The 23706-nt window shown below is 40.0% G+C and overlaps 1 protein-coding gene across 1 annotated transcript in view; it reads right to left on the bottom strand.

Annotated features, from left to right (window-relative positions):
• Nucleotides 1-582: 582 nt before the first annotated feature.
• Nucleotides 583-23706, bottom strand: part of DDRGK1 (DDRGK domain containing 1) — a 43469-nt gene continuing 20345 nt past the window's right edge. The window contains exons 3-9 of the mRNA XM_058024950.1: nucleotides 22825-22931; nucleotides 20529-20630; nucleotides 10451-10573; nucleotides 7761-7799; nucleotides 4702-4758; nucleotides 3960-4008; nucleotides 583-2250 (exon numbers count right to left, since the gene is read on the bottom strand). Coding sequence (XP_057880933.1) covers nucleotides 2078-2250; nucleotides 3960-4008; nucleotides 4702-4758; nucleotides 7761-7799; nucleotides 10451-10573; nucleotides 20529-20630; nucleotides 22825-22931 — 650 coding nt within the window. The 3' untranslated portion in view covers nucleotides 583-2077. The remainder of the gene's footprint in view (nucleotides 2251-3959; nucleotides 4009-4701; nucleotides 4759-7760; nucleotides 7800-10450; nucleotides 10574-20528; nucleotides 20631-22824; nucleotides 22932-23706) is intronic.

The following is a 23706-nucleotide window of genomic DNA, read 5'->3' as shown; positions in this document are numbered from 1 at the left end:
ACAGCTCTGAATTTCTTCCCCCTCGACTTCCACAGACAGACTGAAGGAGCAGTTTAGATTTGAACTGCCTCATTTATAACCCATCCAAACAAATGGCCTGAAGCAATTGTGGTCCAGACTTTCAGCTGGGACTGCTGGGACTTTGGATATGAATTCCTAGAAAACACCAAAACATTCCTTGAACAGAAAGCAGAGCTGCAGTTTTTAGTGGTGGCTGTTCCCCAGGGACAGAGCACCAACACCCAGCTGTCCTCACCTCCTGCAGCCACTGAGGAATCTCACAGAGGTGCAACAATTCCTTCAAGGCACACCAGAGCTTGTTCCACAGGAGTTTTCAGCAGAGATAGAAGCCCCACTCGTGTTTTTTGTTACCTACATTATTTTCTCCTGGCTCATGTAAATCCTCACAATTCACATGCAGCAGAGCACCCCCAAAATGAGAGAAAAATGAGTTTTCCTGAGTGCTGGGTGAGAAGAACAGGAATGGAAATGGAGGAAGAGGAAAAGGAGGGCAGAGCAGCTGCTGGCAGAGCTCACAGTCGTGTCCTGCCCATTTCTAACAAACCTTTCAAACCTCTGCAATTCTTTCAATATTGTCAATTTTATTACAAGAATAGTTTAAGACAGAACAAAAAATAATGGCAAACCCAAATAATTTTTAAAAATTTAATAGGCAATCCTTAAGAAAGAGACTTTACAAACCTCAAATGCTAAATAACCCCTTTTCTGGCTGTGGTTGCAGAGCACTCAGGATGTGCTGATCTTTCACACCAACACGTGGTGCTGGTGGAACTCCACTCTCCTGCACTCTGACACCCAGCAGCAGGGCAGAAATGAAAAGGAAATGTTTCCTTCCATTGTTTTATTGCTGTCTCATCCCACTGATAAGGTGGCTTTTAGTCTGCTCAAGTTACCTCTAAATTTGGCAGGGACAAAACCTCTTGTCCTCCCCAGTTACTGTTCATCCACATAAATTCTGCTGATTTTAGACAGGAGAATAAATGAATGATTGAAAAAATAAATATTCTTATGCAGGAAATACACTGACCCATACAATTAACGCACTAATAGTCATTAACTTGGAACATTAATTGCATGACTCAGAGTGTCTGAAGTTTTTATTTAAAAACCCCCAGACCTGCAGCACACAGAGGCCAAGGGGTGGGGGTGTCTGAGGCCTTCTGAGCTGGCTCTGACTTCAAAGGATGAATCACCAAGATCTGGCTGGTATCAGCAGCACTGGCCTGCACAATAAATAAATAAATGAGCCCACTCAGCCCTTCCCTGGAGGGGTTTCTGTCTCTTGGCCACAGGGAAATGATGCAGCTTGTCAGCAAGCAAACTTCTCATGTTACATAAACCAAGGAAAACATATTTATATAGCAAAGGGTTCCTGAAATAGCCCCTGGAATTTTGAACAGAGCAACCATTCTCTCCAGGGTTTCAGGATATATTTCTGCAAGAACAAAGACACACTTTTAGTATTTTTTTTTTTTTTACTCTTTCCTTCCAATCTGGGTACAGCAGCCCATGCTGTGTCCATCACAAAGTTAAACAGCTCCACAGTGCAGAGCAAGCCTGGAGAATCCTGAATGCAAACAAACCTGTGTCCATCACAAAGTTAAACAGCTCCACAGTGCAGAGCAAGCCTGGAGAATCCTGAATGCAAACAAACCTGTGTCCATCACAAAGTTAAACAGCGCCACAGTGCAGAGCAAGCCTGGAGAATCCTAAATGCAAACAATCCCAAATAATTTGATACAGACATCAGAATCTGCAAACAACAATAAATTTGTTTATAGCAACATGAGACTGGCTGCCAGGGGATAAATTACTGATCTTTTTGGCTACAGGTGCACCAGGGTTTGACCTCCTGGCCAGCCTCTTGTACAATCATTTTTTACTATTTAACAGCAGTTCTAACAGAAGGAAAAGCAAAACCTTTGAGTTTGCAGCTGGTGCTTCAGAAGAACATCCTCCTACCTTCAGGCACCCCCAATGGCCCTGGGAGCTTCTCATTTGGCTTTAATTATGTGCTTTACTCGTTAAGAGCTTCAACTCCTGCAGTGTGTGTGTCTCAGGCCAGGGTGGGAGCCACAGCTCTGCTGTCAGGCTGGAGGTTGATGAGGGAGTTGCTGGCCTGGGCCAGCTCTGCAATGGACACTCGGCCTCGCTGCTTGATGTACTGCGCCACGGCTGCCATCTCCTCTGCTGTGATGTAGATGAACTTTCCCCTGTCATCAATCACACCTGCAGGGCAAACACAGCACTGAGAGGCTCCCCTCACCTGCCCAGGCACCACTCACTGCTTTGGGAAGGGATGTTCCAGCTGCTGAGGCAGCAGGAACATCCCATCCAGCCGCCTAGGCCAGGCAGGATTTTATTTTCTGGCCACTGCTGGGAGCTGGAGCAGCAGCCCAGAGCCCTGGGAATGCTCCTTTTGCTCAAAGGAAAAGTTCTGGCACTGAGAACAGCTGGCTGGGAGCTCCACAGCAGCTGCTGCAGGGATCCCAGAGTGTCCTGAGCTGGATGGGACCCACCAGGATCACTGATCCAGCTCCTGGTCCTGCACAGACACCCAACAATCCCACCCTGGGCATCCCTGGGAGTGGTGTCCAAACTCTCCTGGAGCTTTGGCCGATTTGAGGCAGTGCCCAGCACCCTCTAGGGGGAAGAACCTTTCCTGATCCCCAACATAAATCCCCCTGACCCAGCTCCAGCCATTCCCTGGGTCCTGTCCCTGTCACACAGAGCAGAGATCAGAGCTGCCCCTGGGTTGGAAGCTGCAGAATTTGATGAATCTCCCCTCAAGCCAAGTGCCCTGAGCTGCTCCTCACATGGATTCCTCTCCAGACCCTTCCCCATCCTAACCCTGTTTTTCTGGTGCTCGTGTTCCCAGCTGAGGCAGCTGGTGGAGAAAAGCAGAGCAGGAAGGTCCTTGTGGGGCCCAGCTCAGCCTTTCCAGCTGCCCCTCTGAAGGGAATGCAGCTCAGCTCCCACATTCCTGTGGCTCCAGCCAGACTGAGAACAGAACTCTGGTTTTGTGTATTCCACTGAGGAAGAGCCTCCCTGCCTTTGGACAGCACACATCCTCCTCCCTGCATTCCAAGCATCTTCAGGGCATTTGAAAGGGTTTCCACATTGCTGAGAAACTTTTAGGGCATTTGAAAGGGTTTCCACAGCTTGGAAACCACCCCAAATCATCCCAGTTTGAGATCCTCTCAAATTCAGATTTCAGAAGGCCCCATTTGCAGCTGGCTGCTCAGCAAGCCCAAAAGGCCTTCAGCAGATGGGTAAATAAATAAAATATAAAATATAAATCTAGCTAGCCGGTCCTACTAGATCCTTAGAACTAGATCCTTATAAATAGATTAAACTAGATAGATTAAAATAGATTAAATTTATAAACTAGATCCTACTAGATCCTTATAAATAAAATATAAAATATAAAAACCTATTTGCAGCTGGCTGCTCAGCAACACCAAAAGACCTTCAGCAGATGGGTAAATAAATAAAATATAAAATATAAATCTAGCTATCAGGTCCTACTAGATCCTTAGAACTAGACTCTTATATATAGATTAAATTTATAGATTACATTTATAGATCAAAGTATAAACAGATTAAATATATAGATTAAATTATTAATTTTAATTATTAAAATTAAAATATGTAGATTAAAATTATAAATAGATTAAACTAGATTAAACTTATAAAACTAGATCCTACCAGATCCTTATAAGTAAAATATAAAATATAAAAACCCATCTGCAGCTGGCTGCTCAGCAAGTCCAAAAGGCCTTCAGCAGATGGGTAAATAAATAAAATATAAAAATCTAGCTATCAAGTCCTACTAGATCCTCAGAACAGGACTGGCACTGGAATTCTGTCTCTGCCACAGGGAAGCATTTTCTGCACCAGCAGCTACAGCAAGATCCCCTTTGTGCTTTGGCTGTCACCTGTCAGGGTGCCATCTGCCATCAGGTCCTGGATTCTGTTAATTGCATCCTGTGCAGAAGGGAAAAAGGAGTAACAGACTGATCAAAAGGGAAGCAAAAAACATTTCACATTCAGATCAGCTCCAGAGGTTTACCTTGGAACCCCTCAGGGTTAAGGAATTCAGAACTCCCACAAAGAGAGATGGAATCAGCCCTTTGGTCTTAAAGGGGTGATTTTTTTTTTCTTTTTTTTTTTTGTATTTTGGGATGTCCAAATTAAATTCCCTACCCCTTAAAAGAGACTTTTATTGCCATTACTTGGCTGTTTCAAGGAGCAGGGGTTACAGGAATCTTCCCTGGAAAGGCTGTGCAGAGCCATGTAGTTCCATGAAGCACTGAGGTCCTTCTCCAAGGTCCTTGCTCAAAAATTCCATATTTTTTGTACCTTTTCCTGCTCCTTTTAGGAGCAAACCTCTCCTAGCAACCCAAAGCAACAACCTGTTGAATTTATGGCTGGGTTTACTCAACAGTTACTCCAAGCATGCAGTTCCACTGCACCTTAAGTGTTGGTTCCTACATGTCTACCTCTCTTTCTTGTTGTTATATGACTGCAGAAGGCAATTATAATTTAGATTTTAACTAGATAAATTCCTGTAAGTAACCCACTGCACACTCAAATGGAGTTTTGGTTTAAGAGGCAGGCAGGGGCCCAGCAAAAATTAGCACTTCCACCCCAAAAGTAATTTTTTAATCTTTTTTTTACCTGTGTCCTTAAACCCAGATGTGAAGCCATGTCCTCCAGCTGGATAACTTTTGTTTTCTGTGGAGACAAACAAGAGTTAAGCTGATGAATGAGCAAGCTGGGATTTTTTATTTTTTTTCCATTCCAATAAAAAAAATGCATTAACCAGACGAAGCAGAACCTGTTCCTTTTAGTAACTTTTCCTAGTAAGCACTTTCCTGTGATGAAAAACTCTGAGGTTACCTAAAGCAGGCAGCTCTGGAAAAACTGAGTGCTCTGACCCACTCAGGGCAAGGCTAAACCCATCTGCCAGCCTTGATTGATCCTGGACTTTTCCTCACACTGGGATGAGCACAAGGACTCTGCTCCTCCACCCCCTGAGTTTCTCAGCTGCTGCCTTTAATTTCCAGAGTGTTTTATCAACATCCCTTTCTTCTTTCAGGGATGTTTCAAAGCAGCTTTTAAAACCATCACTGGTGTGTATCAGCACTTACATAAAACCCAGGCAAGACTGGCAGCATTAAGTGCTTTAGTTCTGTTTTACTGATGCCATGTGTATTAATGCCATAATAATCTTCCTAAGCAAGCCAACACCTTATTAAAATTGTCAGTGCTGGAACTGCACATTGTCATTTTGCTTTCTGACAGATTCTTCCTGCAGCTTTTCTCAGTCAAGGCACAGCCACCACTGCTCCCATCTGGTTTTGTGCTTCTCTGTAGCTCCAGAGAAAACACCTGCAGGGCTTGTCTGGAGCTACCTGGTTCCTGTTTTCTTCTCTGCCAAAGTTTTAGGAACTCATCTGTTTGGCTGCAAAAGGATGCAGTGTTTGTAAGGAGCTTGGGAAAGACAAAAGTGTTGGAAAGCTCAGTTAATATTCAGGTTTACATTCCTAAAACCCATTTATGTACAGCCACAGGAGCTGCATCTCCAGGAACAAATTAAAATACTTCAAACAATAAAATCCTTTGTTTCTGGTCTTGAGAGCATACTGGGAGGCCACTGAAGAAATCAAGAGAGGCTGAAATAGATTAATCTTTTTCATTAATGAAACCAGACCCAAAAGGAAGGCACACACAGATTTAGCAGCTGTGAAGTTTGATGCAGCCAAGCTAGAGAACTGAATACCATGGACTGAACACATGGAACTGGAACCAGTCCATGGAATTCAGTTCTCAGAGCTGGGAACTGCCAACATTCGTCACATCTTCTTTTAAAGGGACTGGGGGGGTTGGTGCAAAGCCACATCAACAGGAGAAACAGGACTTAAACCTTCCCTTAAAGATATTTCCCCTCAATGACCAAGTTTATGGAAGCTTTCCAAGACAGATCCCGCTGGGAATGAGAGCCCAAGGGGGTGGGATGAGGGTGCACCCCCACAATCTGGAATACGATAACATGGGGTCCCAAGGGAATAAAACACTTCTCCACATGCATCATGTTCTAGAGACAGGCTTAGCTTCCCTTCAGCAACAAAAAAAAAATCCATATTTTCCTGAATTAATTTCATTTTAGGGGTGATGCTGCTGCTGTACTCAGCAAGAGGCTGCATTTTCCTCCCAACACCCTTAAGAATGAAGCACAGGGTAAGCTATCTCCAGTCAATGATACCAGCATAAGAAATTATTCAGCAGAAGAGCTAAATTAATTTTACTTAAAGAAAAAAAAGCCAATTCCTCTTAATTTATACATTTTTTTCCTGACAGCTACAAGCAGCTCAGCACTGCTTCCTGTCAATGGTTTCTGTGAACAGAACAGAAGATGAGGGCAATACATAATCTATACACTAAGCACAATCTCAAGATTAAAGAAAAATACTTAAAACTTGAGAAAGAAAGCAATGCCCCGTTTCTGCAGCTCAGCTCTGCAGAGGAAATCAGGTGTCAAATATTCAGACTTGGGTTTCCAGCCCAAGTTTAATTTCTCTGACGTCAAGATGAAGTGACTGATAGAGAATTTTGTGCTGAAATACTCAGCTGGGAGTTTGTGACTAATCTGGTCCATCCACCACAACTCCAGGGGCAATGGGCAGAGTCTGTGTCGTGCCATGGAAAGCTCCCAGTGCTTGTGGAAGATCCCAAGGGACACTGGAATTTCCTTTTTTTTACCTACAGAAGTGAAGGAGAAGCAGAGAGCAGCAAAGCAGAGTTTTGCAGGGCTCTGCTCTGAGCTCCTGTCCAGAACTTCCAAAGGACTCCCCAAGGAGAATTATCCATGAGGCAAATCTCTAACTCCAGGAGATAAATCTGCTGTAAATTCAGGGTTTTGCTGGGATAATGGACGTGCAAAATGTGAGATTTTGGAATAGAAAACGATTAGCAGCTCAAGTGATACTAGCAGCAAGTGATTTGTTTGCTGGAGAAGCCTTTCACACAGGTCACACATCCTGATAGTTCAGATTCCAGTAAAAGAAGAAAGGGATTCATTAGGAAAAAAGATTTGCATGCCAGTGTTGGAGTGAGAGGAGAAAAATGCATCTGACCTTTGATACAGCAATTTGCCCTCACAGATCAAAAGCACAAATGAGCACAGCCCAGGTTTTAAACACCCAGCCACACAATGGGAGGGAAGGGAGACTGACACACCCTGGTTAAAACAAGGCAGCTGCTTCTTAAAGTGCTCTCCTGAACATAAAAAACCACTGGAAGCTGCATGGATAGAAAAAAAAGTGAAGGAATCACAAGAAAAGTTGGGATTGAGCTTTCCAGTTCCAGTGTTGGAGGCTCCAAACCACCCTCCAGGTACAGCAGCTCTCCTTCCTCTTTTTAAACTGTTTTTAAATCAGTGGCTGATGCTCACAAACAAAAAAGCCTCAATGCCCCAAAAAATCCCAATCCACAGCAAATATTGCTTCTATAAACTCTGAGGGAGATCCACCAGGCCACATCCTGCCCCAAAAGCCAGGACCCAGCTGGAATTAAATTATTTTAGATAATTGTGTTTGTGCTGGTTCAGTAAATAACACTTACCGAAGGGATCGCTTTTGTTACTTGTTGAATATTTAAATAAATGAAAGAGGAAGTAAAGATTGTGACAGAAGGTATTTCACACCATCTAAGGAGAAAAACCAAAGGCACCTTACCTTAACATATTCCAGGAATTCCATGAGAAAGCTGCGAGACTGGAGACAGCAAGGAAAACAATTTTAATTTTGGATTTATAAGCATTAAATGCATCAAAAACTTGCTAAGTATAAATACTATAAAAGTTTTTAAATTGCATAATTCTTTAGTTTTAACTACACACACTGAGATGTTGAACTGGGGAGAAAAATAATCTAGATTGAATCTTCACAAGGGATTTCTGACGGGTATTTTTTGAGAAAGAATGTGGCTCAGGTACAATTTAAGTACTTCATGAGCATTAAATGCATCAAAAACTTCTGAGGATAAATACTATAAAAGTGTTTAAATTGCATAATTCCTAAAATTTAACTACATACACTGATATATTGAACTGAGAAGAAAAATAATCTAGATTTAATCTTTACAAGGGGCTCAGGTACAATTTAAGTATTTCATGAGCATTAAATGCATCTAAAACTTGCTGAGTATAAATACTATAGAAGTATTCAGATTGCATAATTCCTAAGTTTTAGCCACATACACCGAGATATTGAACTGGGAAGAAAAATAATCTAGATTTAATCTTCACAAGCGATTTCTGACAGGTATTTTTTGAGAAAGAATGTGGCTCAGGTACAATTTAAGTATTTCATGAACATTAAATGCATCAAAAACATGCTGAAGATAAATACTATAAAAGTGTTTAAACTGCATAATTCCCAAGTTTTAACTACACACACTGAGATGTTGAACAGGGAAGAAAAATAATCTATTTTGAATCTTTACAAGGGATTTCTGACGGGTATTTTTTGAGACAGAATGTGGCTCAGGTTAAATTTAAATATTTCCCAAAAGGTTATAATCCAATTTTTTATTCTTTACATCATAAATGCCCTGAAATAACCACATCTGGGTGAGTTAAAGCATCATTAAATCACACACCCAGGACATTCTGTGCAGAGGAAAACCCAGAGTGACTCAGGAGCTGCAGCTGGCCAAGGGCAGCACAGCTGCACAGCACCTGGGGAGGCTCAAGCATTTCAGAGCCATGCACCTGAAATGCAGCGAGCAGAGGCAATGCAAACATTGTGCACTGCAGCTAAAAGGAGATCAGGTTACTCTGGAACCCCAGGAATCAATCAGCCTTAATTAACTGGTGAGCTCTGGAGGCAGGAGGTGATTTTCAGCAGAGTCAGCTTTGCCAACAGGACACTGAAATGCTTCAGAACCTCAGCCACCACGAGGCCAGGCTGACTGCTTCATTTCCTTCTCATTTCTGCTGCCTCCAAGTAACTCTGTACTCTGTTATTATTTCTGAATGTGACTTTTAAATCACCTGCAATTCACGTTCTAGCTCCCCTAACACCCCTACTAAAATTATCTCAGGTTAAGATGCAGGCATCTCAAACTCTTTGAGGTGAGGAACCCAAAACCTTCTCTGTTCTGACATCAGGCATCTCAAACTCTTTGAGGTGAGGAACCTAAGACCTTCTCTGTTCTGACATCAGGCATCTCAAACTCTTTGAGGTGAGGAACCTAAAACCTTCTCTCTTCTGACCTGGAGGGAGATGAATTTCTCCTTGTCAGGCAGCTGTAGGAACATGGACAATCACCACATTCCAGTTTGAAAGGTGTTTAAAGTGGAACACAGCAATATTTAGGGATAATCTCATCTCCTAACAGGACAGGGACAGGTTTTTGAAGGAATTGTCAATGAAAGTGTGTATTTTTTGCTGTTCACTGCAATTCTCCATCAGCAGACAGAACTTTTGCTGTTAATCCTGGTGTGATGGAGGAATTTTTCTTGATGGGAAGGGATCCATCAAGGGAACCAGCAATGAGTCAGTGGTGCTTGACATTGGGCACAATCTGCTGTGCTCAAAGCCACTCTCAGTCACACTAAAGCAAATCCATTTAATTCCAGAGTCTCTTCAGCAGAGCAGCAAATGCACACATGGCCCTGAAATAAATCCTTCCCCAGAAATGCACTGGACAGCTCAAATTGGCAGCTGCAACCCAAGAGCAATTGCAGGATGTGATAGCAAATAAATTGTGTCTAACAGGTTTTCAGCAGACAAAACAAGAATTCTGCCTCTCACAACAGCAAAACTTTTTCAGGTTTGCTGTGATTTTATATGGTGCTGTGATTTATATGGAAATATCACATTTCAGCCACCATCCCCAGCAGCTCTGCAGGCAGCCACAGGAGCAGCAGTGTGGGTTTGTCCTGAATATTCCCTTATCAGAAGCCTTTAGAGACAAGAGCTTGGTTTTTAATTTGATTTCACAGCAGCTCTCTTGGTGTAGAAAATAAAGCCAAACCCAAATAATTGCCCCCAAGGTCTGTGGGCACTTTCAAACTCCAAATTCAGCTTCACTGGCTTAGTCTCTGTGGGTAAGGCAGAGCTGCTGACAGTGAGAGATAATCTGAATTCCAGGATGAGTTTTATTTCAGTTCTTAGACACAGGGAGGACAGAACTCATTTCCTGCAAGTTCTCTCAGAACTCAAATACCCTGTAGGGGCCTGCTATGAGGAACAGCAGCCTTCCCCAGGAAATATTCCAGGGTTAACCCGTGCCACAGACACAATTTAGCTGTCACAAGCAAAAACCTTTGGCTGACTCCTACTTTTAATCTCATTTTAAACAAGACAGAATGCAGCAAGTCTAACAGGAGAGTGGGAACTGCAGAACCAGCCTCACATACCTGCTCCTCTGTCATTGACTCTTCAACCCCTTCCTCTTCAACCACAAAACTCTCCTTCAGCTTCAGGTACTCTTCATATTCTCTCTTCTCCTCCTCTTCCTTTGCCTTCCTTTTTTCCTCTTCCTGGACAGAAAAGATGACAAGTGGTCAAGTTTGCTCTTTCCCAAACCAGGTTTGAAGTGAAGCAGCATCTCCTTCCTCTGCAGCCAGCACATAAAAAGTTTTAAAAATGAGTTTAAGCTGTCCCTTGACGGCACAACCAATTTCAGAAGCCACTCTTGAGTCAGTGGCCACCTCACAGCCAGGGCTGGTTCTTAGCAGAGCTGACAGAAAACCTCTTAAATAGCAACCTGCCTGCTTCATTTGCATCAATCTGCCCTGCTCACAGGAAGTCCCTGCCCCTCCCTGCACTCTGATGCAATATTCACATTTTTGGTTGAAGCAGAACCGGCCCCACGTCTGCTCTGCCACTGCAGGACATTGGGAGAGCTCACAAGGATTACACTGGTGGAGAGTTTCAGGTAAAATCAAGTTTTCAAGGAAAATCTTGTGAAAACTTTCTTCCTACATGGATAATATATAAAACTAAATAATATATAAAGTATTATATAAAGTGTTTTAGGCATAGGAGGTGATTGTATTAACAAAAGGAGTTTTTAACTTTACTTTTTTTTTTTTTGTTAAACAAAAGCCCTTAGGTTTTCAGTTACCTGCAACAAAAAAACTTCATGGCCTGCCCTGAAATAAATATTAAAGCTTTAAAGCCCACAATAAAGCCGCCCCTCCCTGCACTTTGATGCAAGTTTACATTTTTGGTTCCTGGCCCCAGGTCTGCTCTGCCACTGCAGGACATTGGGAGTGCTCACAAGGATTACACTGGTGGAGAGAAACTGTGAAAGTTTCAGGTAAAATCAAGTTTTCAAGGAAAATCTTATGAAAACTTTCTTCCTACATGGACCACATATAAAATTAAATAATATCTAAATTATTATATAAAGTGTTTTAGGCACAGGAGGTGATTGTATTAACAAAAGGACTTTTACTTTTCGTTTGTTGAACAAAAGCCTTGGGCTTTTAGTTAACTGCAATAAAAAAACTTCATGGCCTGCCCTGAAATAAATATTAAAGCTTTAAAGCCCACAGTAAAGCTGCCCCTCCCTGCACTTTGATGCCACATTCACATTTTTGGTTCCTGGCCCCAGGTCTGCTCTGCCACTGCAGGACATTGGGAGTAAAAGTCTCAGGAAAATCAAGTTTTCAGGGAAAATCTCTTTCTTAAGAAAACCTTTCTTCCAGCAAACTGTGCCCTCATGGATAATATATAAAATTAGATAATACCTAAATTATTTAATATAAACTGTTTTAGGCACAGGAGGCAAGGCATGATTGTATTAATAAAAGGAATTTTTTACATGTTGTTTGTTAAACAAAAGCTTCAGGCTTTTAAAAAAAACTTCATGGCCTGTCCTGAAATAAATATTAAAACCTTCAAGGCCACAATAAAAGTTTTTTGGACTTTTCTGGCCCAGAAAACTCCAAGCCCAGCATCAGTGACATGGTGATGCCTGGTTCTGTGGAATTCACATCTTCACAAATCAAAATTGTGATTAATTGGGAATGTGACAGATTGCTTAGAAAATGTTTTAAATAAGAACAGGTTTTTACTGGGAGCTCCTAAATTTGCAGTTTCCCATTATTTTCAGTATATAGAATATTTATCCATATTAAAAAAATGTATTTTGGTAAAAAAAAAAGTATTTGGTCCTGTTTTTATTTAAATATATAAAAAATTATTATATTATAGAAATAGAATATATAAAACACATAAAAGAGTTTTGTTTTTATAAAAATATAAAAATAGATATAGATATAAAAATACATATAAATATAAATAAATAAATTTTCTAAATGCTTGCCATACTATATCTTGGACATTGATGTGGGAACTGCTTCCTTAAGGAGCTGGAATGTAAATATTTGTTCCATTAAAAAAAAACAAACAGAGAGAGACAGGAACAGGTCATTAGGTCATTCAGTATATAGAAAATTTATCCATATTAAAAAAATGTATTTTGGTAAAAAAGAAGGGATTTGGTCCTCTTTTAATTTAAATATATCTAAAAATTATTATATTATATAAATAGAATAAATATATAAAACATATAAAATAGTTTTTAATAGAAATATATAAAATATATAAAAATAGAATATATAAAACATAGAAATAGTTTTATTTCTATATAAATATAAAAATATATAGATATAAAAATTTATATAAATAGAATTACTATATAAAACATATAAAATAGTTTCATTTTTATCTAAATATATATAAATATAAAATATATAAATATATAAAATAGAATATATAAAACATATAAAATAGTTTTATATTTATATAAATATATAAAATATAATTAATATATAAAACATACATAGTTTTATTTTTATATAAATATATAAATAAATAAAAGCATATAAATATATATAAAAATAGAAATAGCTGCAAAAATAAATATATATATAAATAAATGTAAAAAAAAAAAATCAAATTCCCAGGAAGTCAGCAGAAAGAATCCTGCCAACATCCAAGAATGCGAAAAACAGGACTGAAAGGATCTTGGTGTAACTGCAAAGCCAAATCCATTTTTTAAAACTGCTATCTCATGAAAAATCTACAGATCTGAGGAAGCTCTTGAGACAAAACCAGATCATTTTTGGGTCATTCATCACCACAACAATTAATCCAACAGCAGATTTTTTTCCTTACATGCACTCCAGATGCCAAGAACAACAAAACCATATTTCATCTGGAAGCAACAGCAATTGTTCTTTTCTTGTAAGTGCATTAAATTTAATCTTGATCCTGGAAAGGCAAGAATAATGTTCTTCCCCTGGTCTATTAGAGAGGTTGTAATTCAGCAAGATTTGAAATGAGGATAAAGGAAAAAAAAAAAAAAAAAGGATAATATCAGAAGGCACTGAGAGCAACAACAACTAAAACACATTTTCCTGCTTCTGGAAGGTCTAAAAAATGAACAAAGCTCCTTCATGTGCTCCTTCCCCACCTGAAAAACAGCACCTTGCAGTTTCTGGAAATATCCCAGCAGGTTCCTATCAGCACTTCCATTCCAAACCAGGCAGAAGAGCAGAACACTCAGCCACCAGCCCCTCTTTTGCCAACAGGATTTTGTTTTCCAGATGCTGAATTTTGCTCAGCAGAGCATTTCCAGGTGCTCTCAGCCACTGCTTTGGCAGCCCTCAAAGCTTCCTGGTGCTTGTAGCTTTCTCCAGAACATTAAAATATTTCCAGCTGCCTTTTTTTTCCCATCTAAAAATTAAAAATTCATGAAGATCCTCAAAGGCTTTACAACCTAAATTCACCTATGATTCAATCTGTAGGAAAAAAAAAGGATTTTATTTAAAAGGTTGGTTCAGAGCAAGAGGAGAGATGAGTTTGCACAAGTGCCCAGGGAGAAGCAAGGTGGAGACTGAGCATGGGAACCCTGGCACTGTCAGGATGGCTGGGAGTATTTATTTATATTTATTTAGAATATTTATATTTATTTTAGAAGATTTATTCATATTTATTTAGAATATTTCTATTTATTTAGGAGATTTATATATATTTATTTAGAATATTCGTATCTATTGAGAATATTTATATTTATTTAGAATATTTATATATATTTAGAATATTTTTTGTTTCACCATCTCTCTAACCCTCTCCTCTCTCACGTGCTCATGGAGCAGCTGTGTGGGAGCTGCAGGGTCAAATTTAGGCAGCAGAATTCCCACAAAACTCAAGTGTGTCCATACAAATAACCCAGGAACACCTCCAGACCCTCAGGGTCTCCTCACAAACTGAGGCCAGGATTTTGAGCCAGGCACAGAGAGGGCACTGGGCTCAAAATTCACCTTTCAGACCCCACATTTTGGGCACTCAGGTTCCTCCTGAGCTCACACTCACCTTTCAAACCCTACATTTCAGGCACTCAGGTCCCTTCTGAGCCCAAACCCCACATTTTTGGCACTCAGGTCCCTCCTTCTGAACTCAAACCCCACATTCTGTCACTGAGGTTCCTCCTGAGCTCAAACTCACCTTTCAAACCCCACATTTTTGGCACTCAGGTTCCTCCTGAGCCCAAACCCCACATTTTTGGTACTCAGGTCCCTTCTGAGTTCAAATCCACCTTTCAAACCTGACATTTTTGGGCACTCAGGTTCCTCCTGAGCTCAAACCCCACATTTTTGGTACTCAGGTCCCTTTTGACCTCAAACCCCACATTTTTGCACTCAGGTTCCTTTTGAGCTCAAACCCACCTTTCAAACCCCACATTTTGAGCACTCAGGTTCCTTTTGACCTCAAACCCCATATTTTTGCACTCAGGTTCCTCCTGAGCTCAAACCCCCCTTTCAAACCCCACATTTTGGGCACTCAGGTCCCTTCTGAGCTCAAATCCCACATTTGGGCACTCAGGTTCCTCTTCAGTTCAAACCCCCCTTTCAAACCCCACATTTTTGGTACTCAGGTCCCTTTTGACCTCAAACCCCACATTTTTGGCACTCAGGTCCGTCCCTTTTGAGCTCAAACCCCACATTGGAGCACTCAGGTCCCTTTTGACCTCAAACCCCACATTTTTGCACTCAGGTTCCTTTTGAGCTCAAACCCACCTTTCAAACCCCACATTTTGAGCACTGAGGTTCCTTTTGAGCTCAAACCCCACACTGGAGCACTGAGGTTCCTCCTGAGCTCAAACCCCCCTTTCAAACCCCACATTTTTTGCACTCAGGTTCCTCCTGAGCTCAAACCCCCCTTTCAAACCTCACATTTTGGGCACTCAGGTCCCTTCTGAGCTCAAACCCCCCACTTTTGGCCCTCAGGTTCCTCCTGAGCTCGTGGCTCAGAGCAGAGAGTGGCTGGGCCACCCCCCAGCCATGGGTGGGGTGCTGGGGAAATCCCAGCAGATGGAAATGTGGTAACTGCAGATGCTCATCTTCAGCTGCTTTTATTTTTTTTTGTTTTTTTTTTTGGTCTCTCTCCTCACCCATCTAAATGTTACCCAGACTGAGGGCTTGAACAGTGTAAAGATTTCTTTTTGATTAGTTTAATCCACTGCATGTGAAGAACAAACTAATCCCACTTTGACCACATTTTTATTGAACAAATAAATAAATAAATGAGTCACTCAAACCTTTGTTTTCTGTTCTTTTTCCCACCCAACTCACCAAGGACCTGGATGTGCTGTGAGGCTCCTTTCACCCTCTGTTTGCCTCTTAATAATCCCAGGGATTATTTCCAAAAAGTGAAACCCACAGCATCCCAAAATCTCTCTGAGGCTCCCAGCTGGAAGCACACATTGATTTTTGGGATCACAGATTGCTCAGGATGCTACTTGGGTGGACAAAACCTCACTGGTATTGAGGAAAGCAGAGCAAACACTCTTCAGGCACCACCTGCTCCTTGTCATTCCTTTATTTTTGGCTGTTTCCTGAAGTTTTAGGATGAGGAAAAGCATCCCGAGTGTTTAGAGGGCCATGGATCAAAGAATCCCTCCTTGCACAGAATTCAGTTTTTGTATTGTCAGGGCAGGTTCTGCAGAAATAATCCCAGGGATTATTTCCAAAATTTAGAATATTATTATCCCAAAATCTCTCTGAGGCTCCCAGCTGGAAGCACACATTGATTTTTGGGATCACAGATTGCTCAGGATGCTGCTTGGGTGGAGAAAACCTCACTGGTATTGAGGAAAGCAGAGCAAACACTCTTCAGGCCCCACCTGCTCCCTGTCTGTGCTTTATTTGTGGCTGTTTTCTCAATTTTTAGGATGAAGAAAAGCATCCTGAGTGTTTAGAGGGCCATGGATCAAAGAATCCCTCTTTGTACAGAATTCAGTTTTTGTATTGTCAGGGCAGGTTCTACAGGAAGCCAAAAGTGACTTTTGAGAATAATTTGGTACAGAGCACATGGATCTGTAGGATTCCTGCCCCCCTCACTGCTTAGACAGAAAGTGTCCTTAACCTCTCACAATCTGAGGAAAAATGAGGCTTTTTTTCAAGGTTCTCAACTTGTCCTCTCTTATGAGAAATTAATTTTGAGGGAGGTATGCACACTTGAAAACTGATGTTTAAATTGCAGTTATGGAGTGGTTCTCCATCAGCCTCCAGAAATGCACTGCTAATGTAGGAAAAATAGATATTAATATCAAACAGATAATGAATGAAGAGTTCTGCTGAGACACACACAAATCTTGATGTTCATATAATAAAATAATTAAAATTTGGTGCCTCTTCTTCCATGATCAAAAAGTCAAAACTTTAGGGTCAAACCTTCCAGAGGATCCTTGTGATTCTGGCTGACCCTCATTTCTACAGCTCTGAAGATCCAAACCATTTTTATTCAGGCACTTAAATGCAAATTTTATCAAAATCTAAGTGCATCTAGGCACTTAAATGCAGATTTACCAAAATCTAAGTGCATTTAGGCACTTAAATGCACATTTACCCAAATCTAAGTGCATTTAGGCACTTAAATGCACATTTACCAAAATCTAAGTGCATTTAGGCACTTAAATGCAAATTTACCAAAATCTAAGAGCATTTAGGCACTTAAATGCAGATTTACCAAAATCTAAGTGCATTTAGGCACTTAAATGCAAATTTACCAAAATCTAAGTGCATTTGGGCACTTAAATACACATTTACCAAAATCTAAGTGCATTTAGGCACTTAAATGCAAATTTACCAAAATCTAAGTGCATTTAGGCACTTAAATGCAGATTTACCAAAATCGAAGTGCATTTAGGCACTTAAATGCAGATTTACCAAAATCTAAGAGCATTTAGGCACTTAATTTCAAATGTACCAAAATTTCTGTGCACAGGCAAAGGAAAAAGAGCTTTTTTTTTTGTGTGAGCAATCTGTCAGTTTTTGTCTGAAGACTCTGTTTTGCAACATCAGAGGAAATTCACTCTCATTGATAAGCTGTCAGCTGGTAAACCAGCTCACCACCAAAAAACTCCAAGAGTGAAAGGGAAATCCCCAGGGTAAAGCAGAGCTGAAGCAAATGCCAGTTATAAAGGAGCCTCCTCAGGCCTGCAGCCAATCAGCTCAGCAGAGCACTGGAAAGGAAACTTGAATTTAAAAATACATGATCTGGTTTGCAACACTCACCCAAGCCAAGGGGCAACCACATTTTATTTAGAAGTGCATACAAATCTATTGAAATAGAAGCAGAGGGTATTTTTCTCAAGGCTAGGCAAGATTTTAGCCCCCATAACTCCCTCAAGTCACAGTTCCTACCTGTCAGCACAATTTTAGTAGCAGTTCTTAGGAAAAACACTAGGAAAAAAAAGGGTTTAAGTGGAATTTAGGTACCAAAGCTGGCTCTGCTTGTTTGGGGACTTGCCTCTGTAGAAATACTCTGGGAGAGGAAAGGTACCTGACAACTGCAACATTTCTCAGGCAAATTTCAGTGATAAACTGAATTTTTTTGTGCTTTGTGGGACTATATAAACTACAGCAATGTCAATGACCTAAATGTCTCCAAATGTCTCAAAAAAAAAACCAGATCCACCCTGGTTTTTACCTGCTTTCAGTCAAAATTTAGGTACCAAAGGTGGCTGTGCTTGGTTGGGGATTTGTCTCTGCAGAAATACTCTGGGAGAGGAAAGGGAAAAGGAGGTACCTGACAACTGCAACATTTCTCAGCCAAATTTCAGTGATAAACTGATTTTTTTTGTGCCTTGTGGGATTATATAAACTGCAGCAATGTCAGTGACCAAAATGCCTCTAAAAAACCAGATCCACCCTGGTTTTTATCTGCTATCAGTCACTACTTGAGGTGTCTCTCAGAATTTTGCCTTTCAGATGAGGGAATGGAATCACAACATGTGCAGTCCACAAGGCCTTCCTAGTGGCAAGCCATGGCATGAAGAATTCCTGCTCTAGAGGAAAATAAATGACATTTTATCCTGTGTATTCCATAAACCCAATGATCCTCTCAGCCTTTTCCATCAGGCTGTAACAAGATTGGAAAAATGAGATGTTCTGAGCCTAAGGACAGGCTCTCTTCAATTGTTCTGTTTCCTGGTACAGGCTCCATGAAGACAAATTTCAAATTACCAGAAAACAGCTGAGCATGGACATTAAATGTTGTCAAACACATTTACTTTGATTCATGCTGTAAATGTTCAGCAGTGACTGGATTATCAACTTAGACCAAGAAAATAAAATAAATATTGAAAGCATTTTCCTCTGAGAAACTGTTCCTGTTGTAGCCTGGTGGGTGAGCTTGCTGTCCTGATAAATACTGGGAAAACAAATAATAAAACTAAACTAAAATAGTTTAAAATTACAGGATTTAAGTAGGAAGGTACTTGCTAAAGTGACCAAGCTGGATTTGAGCAATTTTCAGGCATTTGAGCAATTTTCCAAGTTCTAGGAAGTACTCTGTGGATTGCTGTGCACAACATTTAAAAGAAATAAATAAACAAACACATAAAATTAGACTTTTAGTTTGTATTCCTCTTTTTCCCAGAGCCACGTGACATAGAAGTGCTATAGTGCAGTCTTTATTAGGAATACTGCAAACTAAACTAGAAACAAGTAAGAGTTTCCTCATTCAACCAAAAATAAATTGCACGGCCCTCAACCGAACAGAAAGTAAAAGAAGGTAAATAAATATTTCTGTGGGAAGTTGAAATTTTTAATTTTATTTTCTACTGAACTTTTCAACTGTGCCTGAGTTAACCCAGCTAAATTGCTAAAGCCCAGCAGAACAGCTCAGTCCTGTGCCACAGCTTCCCTGGAGGAGCAGGTTGGCCCAGCTCAGGTAGAATTTGCTTAAAAATTCACCTTCTGTGCTGTCACCCTGCAAGGGACTGGAAGTTCCAGTGTCACTGAATGGCACTGTCCAGCTAGGGTGTCACCATTCCCATGAAGCACTGGAGTCATCTCAGCTCATTATTAATGGTTTCAAGAACATGAAGCTCTCAGAACTTTAGGAAAATATTAAAAAAATAAATTTGTACATCTGTCTTGCAAGGGAAGCTGTGGCATTATAGGTTCTCTGGAAGTTTGGTCAAGCTGCTTTACAAAATCTCAGATTTTTCTACATATTCTGATGTTGTAGCGCTGACATTCTCCCCCTCCAATTTCTGAAATTTAAGATTTGTACTGATGGGAAGGAACTGAGAGTTCAGAAGGAAAATTTTGAGATTTTTGGGGAATAATCCTAGAGCTAAATGGAAATTCACATAAAAATCTCATGGATATAATCTGTATGTGTAATGTATGGGTTATTTTTTAAAACTGCTTTATCCTGCCTTCATACCCTCAACAGAGGAAAGGAAAAATTATCTTTTCCTTTCTAAAATATTATCAGTAACACACCCCACTTGCACAACCTGCTCTTGGAGCAAATTAAAATAAATCTCCATGAAGCAGAGACACAAATTTCCAAAAAAACACCAAAAAAATTCACAGTGAGAGCTGAGGGCTGCAATTTTTCATCTCAGAACTGTGCAGAACACCTCTGTCCTTTCCACCCCACACCTTGCAGCAGCACCAGAGCACGGAGTTCTCAGCCAGCACTGAGTACAAAAAGCATCTCTGATGTCCAAGATTTCCTCCCTCTCTAATGAAAAGAATTCACCAGCAGCATTTCAGCTGAGCTGTACCTGTTTTTCTGGGTCGCTCCTGCTCACATATGCACAGCTCAAGCAGCTTTCACTGGGAAGCACATGCAAATACATAAAATTAAAATGAAATTTCACACAACACTTGCAAAATGAATTGCTGCTGCTGCTGCTGCTGCCTTTCACTTTGTGCCCTGCTGGTTCCAGCTGGCAGCTCCCAGGGAAGAGGGGAAGTTGTGAATCTCCATCCTTGGGAGACACTCAGAGCCGGGCTGGGCAAATTCCTGAGCTCCCAAATTCTGGATGTGGCTGGAGCAGGACAGGCCCTGCGGTCCCTGCAGGTTCCTGGGCACAGAACTCCCCCAGAAACCATCCCCAAAGCAAAGCTGGCTCAGGATTTCCTGGAACAAATAAATAAAATAAAATAAAATTATTCCCACCTGTCGTTCCTCCTCCTGACGAATCCTCTCCTCTTCTTTCCTCCTCTCCTCCTCTCTTTTGGACTCGAGTTTTCTCCTTTCCTCTCTCTCTGCTTCTTCAGCCTGAAATAAACATGATGCAAGCCAAACTTTACTCTTTTTGAATCTACATTTTAAACTTTCATATGATGATACCATGATCACGCACACTTAGTTTGATCCATGCTGCAAATGTTCAGCAGTGACTGGATTATCAACTTAGACCAAGAAAAAAAATTAAATATTGAAAGCATTTTTCTCTGAGAGGCAGAATAATGTTCCTGTTGTAAGGTGGGTGGGCTTGCTGTCCTGATAAATAATGGGAAAACAAATAATAAAACTAAACTAAAATAGTTTAAAATTACAGGATTTAAGTAGGAAGGTACTTGCTCAAGTGACCAAGCTGGATTTGAGCAATTTTCAGGCATTTGAGCAATTTTCCAAGTTCTAGGAAGTACTCTGTGGATTGTTGTGCACAACATTTAAAAGAAATAAATAAACAAACACATAAAATTAGACTTTTAGTTTGTATTCCTCTTTTCCCCTGAATCATGTGAAATAGAAGTGCTGTAGTGCAGTCTTTATTAGGAATACTGCAAACTAAACCAGAAACAAATGCGATTTTCCTCATTCAAGCAAAAATAAATTACACAGCCCTCAACCGAACAGAAATCAAAGTAAAAGAAGGTAAATATTTCAAGAAAGAGGGGGTTTCTTCCCACCTTTTAGATGCAGAAAGAAACATCAAAAAGAATAAAAATAATAATAATAAAAAGCCACTATCATTTCACCTCCCCTCCCTTCAGCACACTCAACTCTCTGGTAAATTTAGAAATTACTCTTCTCACTTATCTAATTTATTTTTGAATGTCCTTATAAGCTAATTACAACAGTGATGTTGAGCAATTTTGTATCATGGAATTTCAGTTCTCCTCACTTGAAGTTTGGTTAGGAAGGACCTTAAAGAAGGAAGGAAAAAAAAAGGATTTGGAACACACAATGTAAAAAAAGTGCATTTAAATGTATCATTAACCTAGGCAGAATCTCTTGTAGAAAAAGCAGCAATAATTTTATTTTTTATCTTAAAATGATTTTATTTTTGTTGTTAAGACAAAGAAATTGTTGCAAATTGAGGGAAAAATAAAGACAGTGTTGTCGTGCTATGTTTAGATTTTTTGAAGATTTTTTTTCAGGCTCCTCAGGGTATGAAAATATATTAATATAATAAAATATAAATATTATATTATTACATTATTATATTAATATAATAAAATATAATTGTTGAAAATATGTTAATAAAATAAAATATATTAATATATTATTTGAAAATATATTAAAAGGACAAGCAGAAAATATTCCAGTGGAGGATTTGGCTTAGAGAGTTTCAAAGAAAAAGCCCCATCCAAGGAATTTATCTGTCTACATGGGAAAATAAAAATCAGCACGTTTTAAAATGAAACAGAAGATTCCTTGCTCCACCAATTGATGCTCATCCAACTTCATTTAACTTTATTCACATTTTCCATTAAAAAAAAAAAAAAGAAAAGAAAATGAAATTCAATGAGTATGGAAAGTAACAAAATGATGAAAGCACTCAGTGAGAAAAGGTTCATAATGGAAGTATATATATAACCAGTAATTAAGTTTATTACCAACTGCTTCATCTAATAAACTGGATTTAAACCTCAGGTGACACTAAAATTCCCAACTTGGGATTTCCACAAGCTTTAAAAATGTTCATACAGAACAATACAGAGTTTGAAAAAAATTTATATATAAAAAAATAGAACAATTCCAAGGAAAATGCACAAACTGCTGCTTTCAGAAGGCTGAAATGCCTCTTGCTTCCCTGGAATTAACACCAGAAAGCTTTTCATCTCCCTCAGTCTAAAAAAAAATAATAAATATGGCTAAACACAGATCAAACCAAAGAACATTTCTGCGAGCACCTGAAGCACTCCTCACACCTGCCCAGGGTGTTGCACCAGCTCCATGGGGACTGAAATGTATTTTTTATTTTTAAGGGGAGACAGGGGTGGCATTAAGCTGGAAAGATGTGAAAACATCCAAAAAAGAGCATTCAAGAGTTTTAACTCCTGCCCTCCCCACGAGCCTGGATGGAAAGAAAATGAGACAGAGTTTTCCACAGCCCTCTTTGGGCCAGCAAAAGCTGAGTTGACATTTTTAAGATAAAAGAAGCATTTAGTGATGATGACACTGCTTTGGCTTTCTGTGTCATTCCCAGCTCTCTGCTGGAGACGTGGCAGGAAATCCTCACCTCTCTCTGTGCTCTCCTGGCTTGTTTCTCTTCTAATTTCCTCTGCTTCTTCGCTCCAATTTTCCCAGACACCTGAAATTCTGGCACCTCCTCAGCATCCTCTTCCTCTGCAACATGGCAGAAATGACAAATTTGAAAGCAGCTGTCAAAAGTCTCTCAGAGGAACTTCAGTGCTGCTCAGGAAAGGAGCAGGAGATGAAAAGGAGATACACACACACACTTCAGACAAGAGCTTTTCGATGGAAAAAAGGGGAAAAAAAATCACAAGAGACTGCCAAAGCCACAGAGCAGAAGTAACAAGGCAAACACACACTCAAGTGAAGGCAGAAATAAAAATTTCCTAAATCCTTTGAAAGGAGGCTTTTCATAAATATTTTTTGCTTTCCACAATTAAAAAGAGAGATTTTTCTCTGATACAGAAATTGTGCTAATGGTTGTCATTATTTACCTGCTCAACATGGGCCTGCAGAGACTTCCCAGTTATCCCCAGGCTTTGCACAAACAATTTTCACTGAAAAAATGGGATTCAGAGGCACCCCACTCATACACTGGGTTCTGACAGAAAAAACCTTTTAGGGATGAGGGGAAAAAAAATCCTTGAAATGCAAATCTTGGGTCTGCCTGCAAGAAAATGCCATGTAAATATTTGCCTGTTGTTTGACAAATGGTTGTTTACAGAGGTGATTCTGCAAGGGTGAAATATGAAAGGGTTTTATGCTCAAAGGGTGTGCAAATGAGGATTTCTGCTCATTCAAAGGCTGAGGAAGAAGTTTTAAATGCAGCCATTTCCTCCCTGCTCAAAGCTCAGCAATATTTGGCCACTTTTATTTGCTGCTCTGAATCAGTGCTGGGGACTGAGCTCAGCACTCCCAGAGAAATCCT

Source organism: Melospiza georgiana, chromosome 5 (assembly GCF_028018845.1).
Source record: "Melospiza georgiana isolate bMelGeo1 chromosome 5, bMelGeo1.pri, whole genome shotgun sequence".
Taxonomy (NCBI): Eukaryota; Metazoa; Chordata; class Aves; order Passeriformes; family Passerellidae; genus Melospiza; species Melospiza georgiana.
The sequence above is the reverse complement of the archived record's forward strand: the minus strand, read 5'-3'. Positions and strand labels throughout refer to the sequence as shown.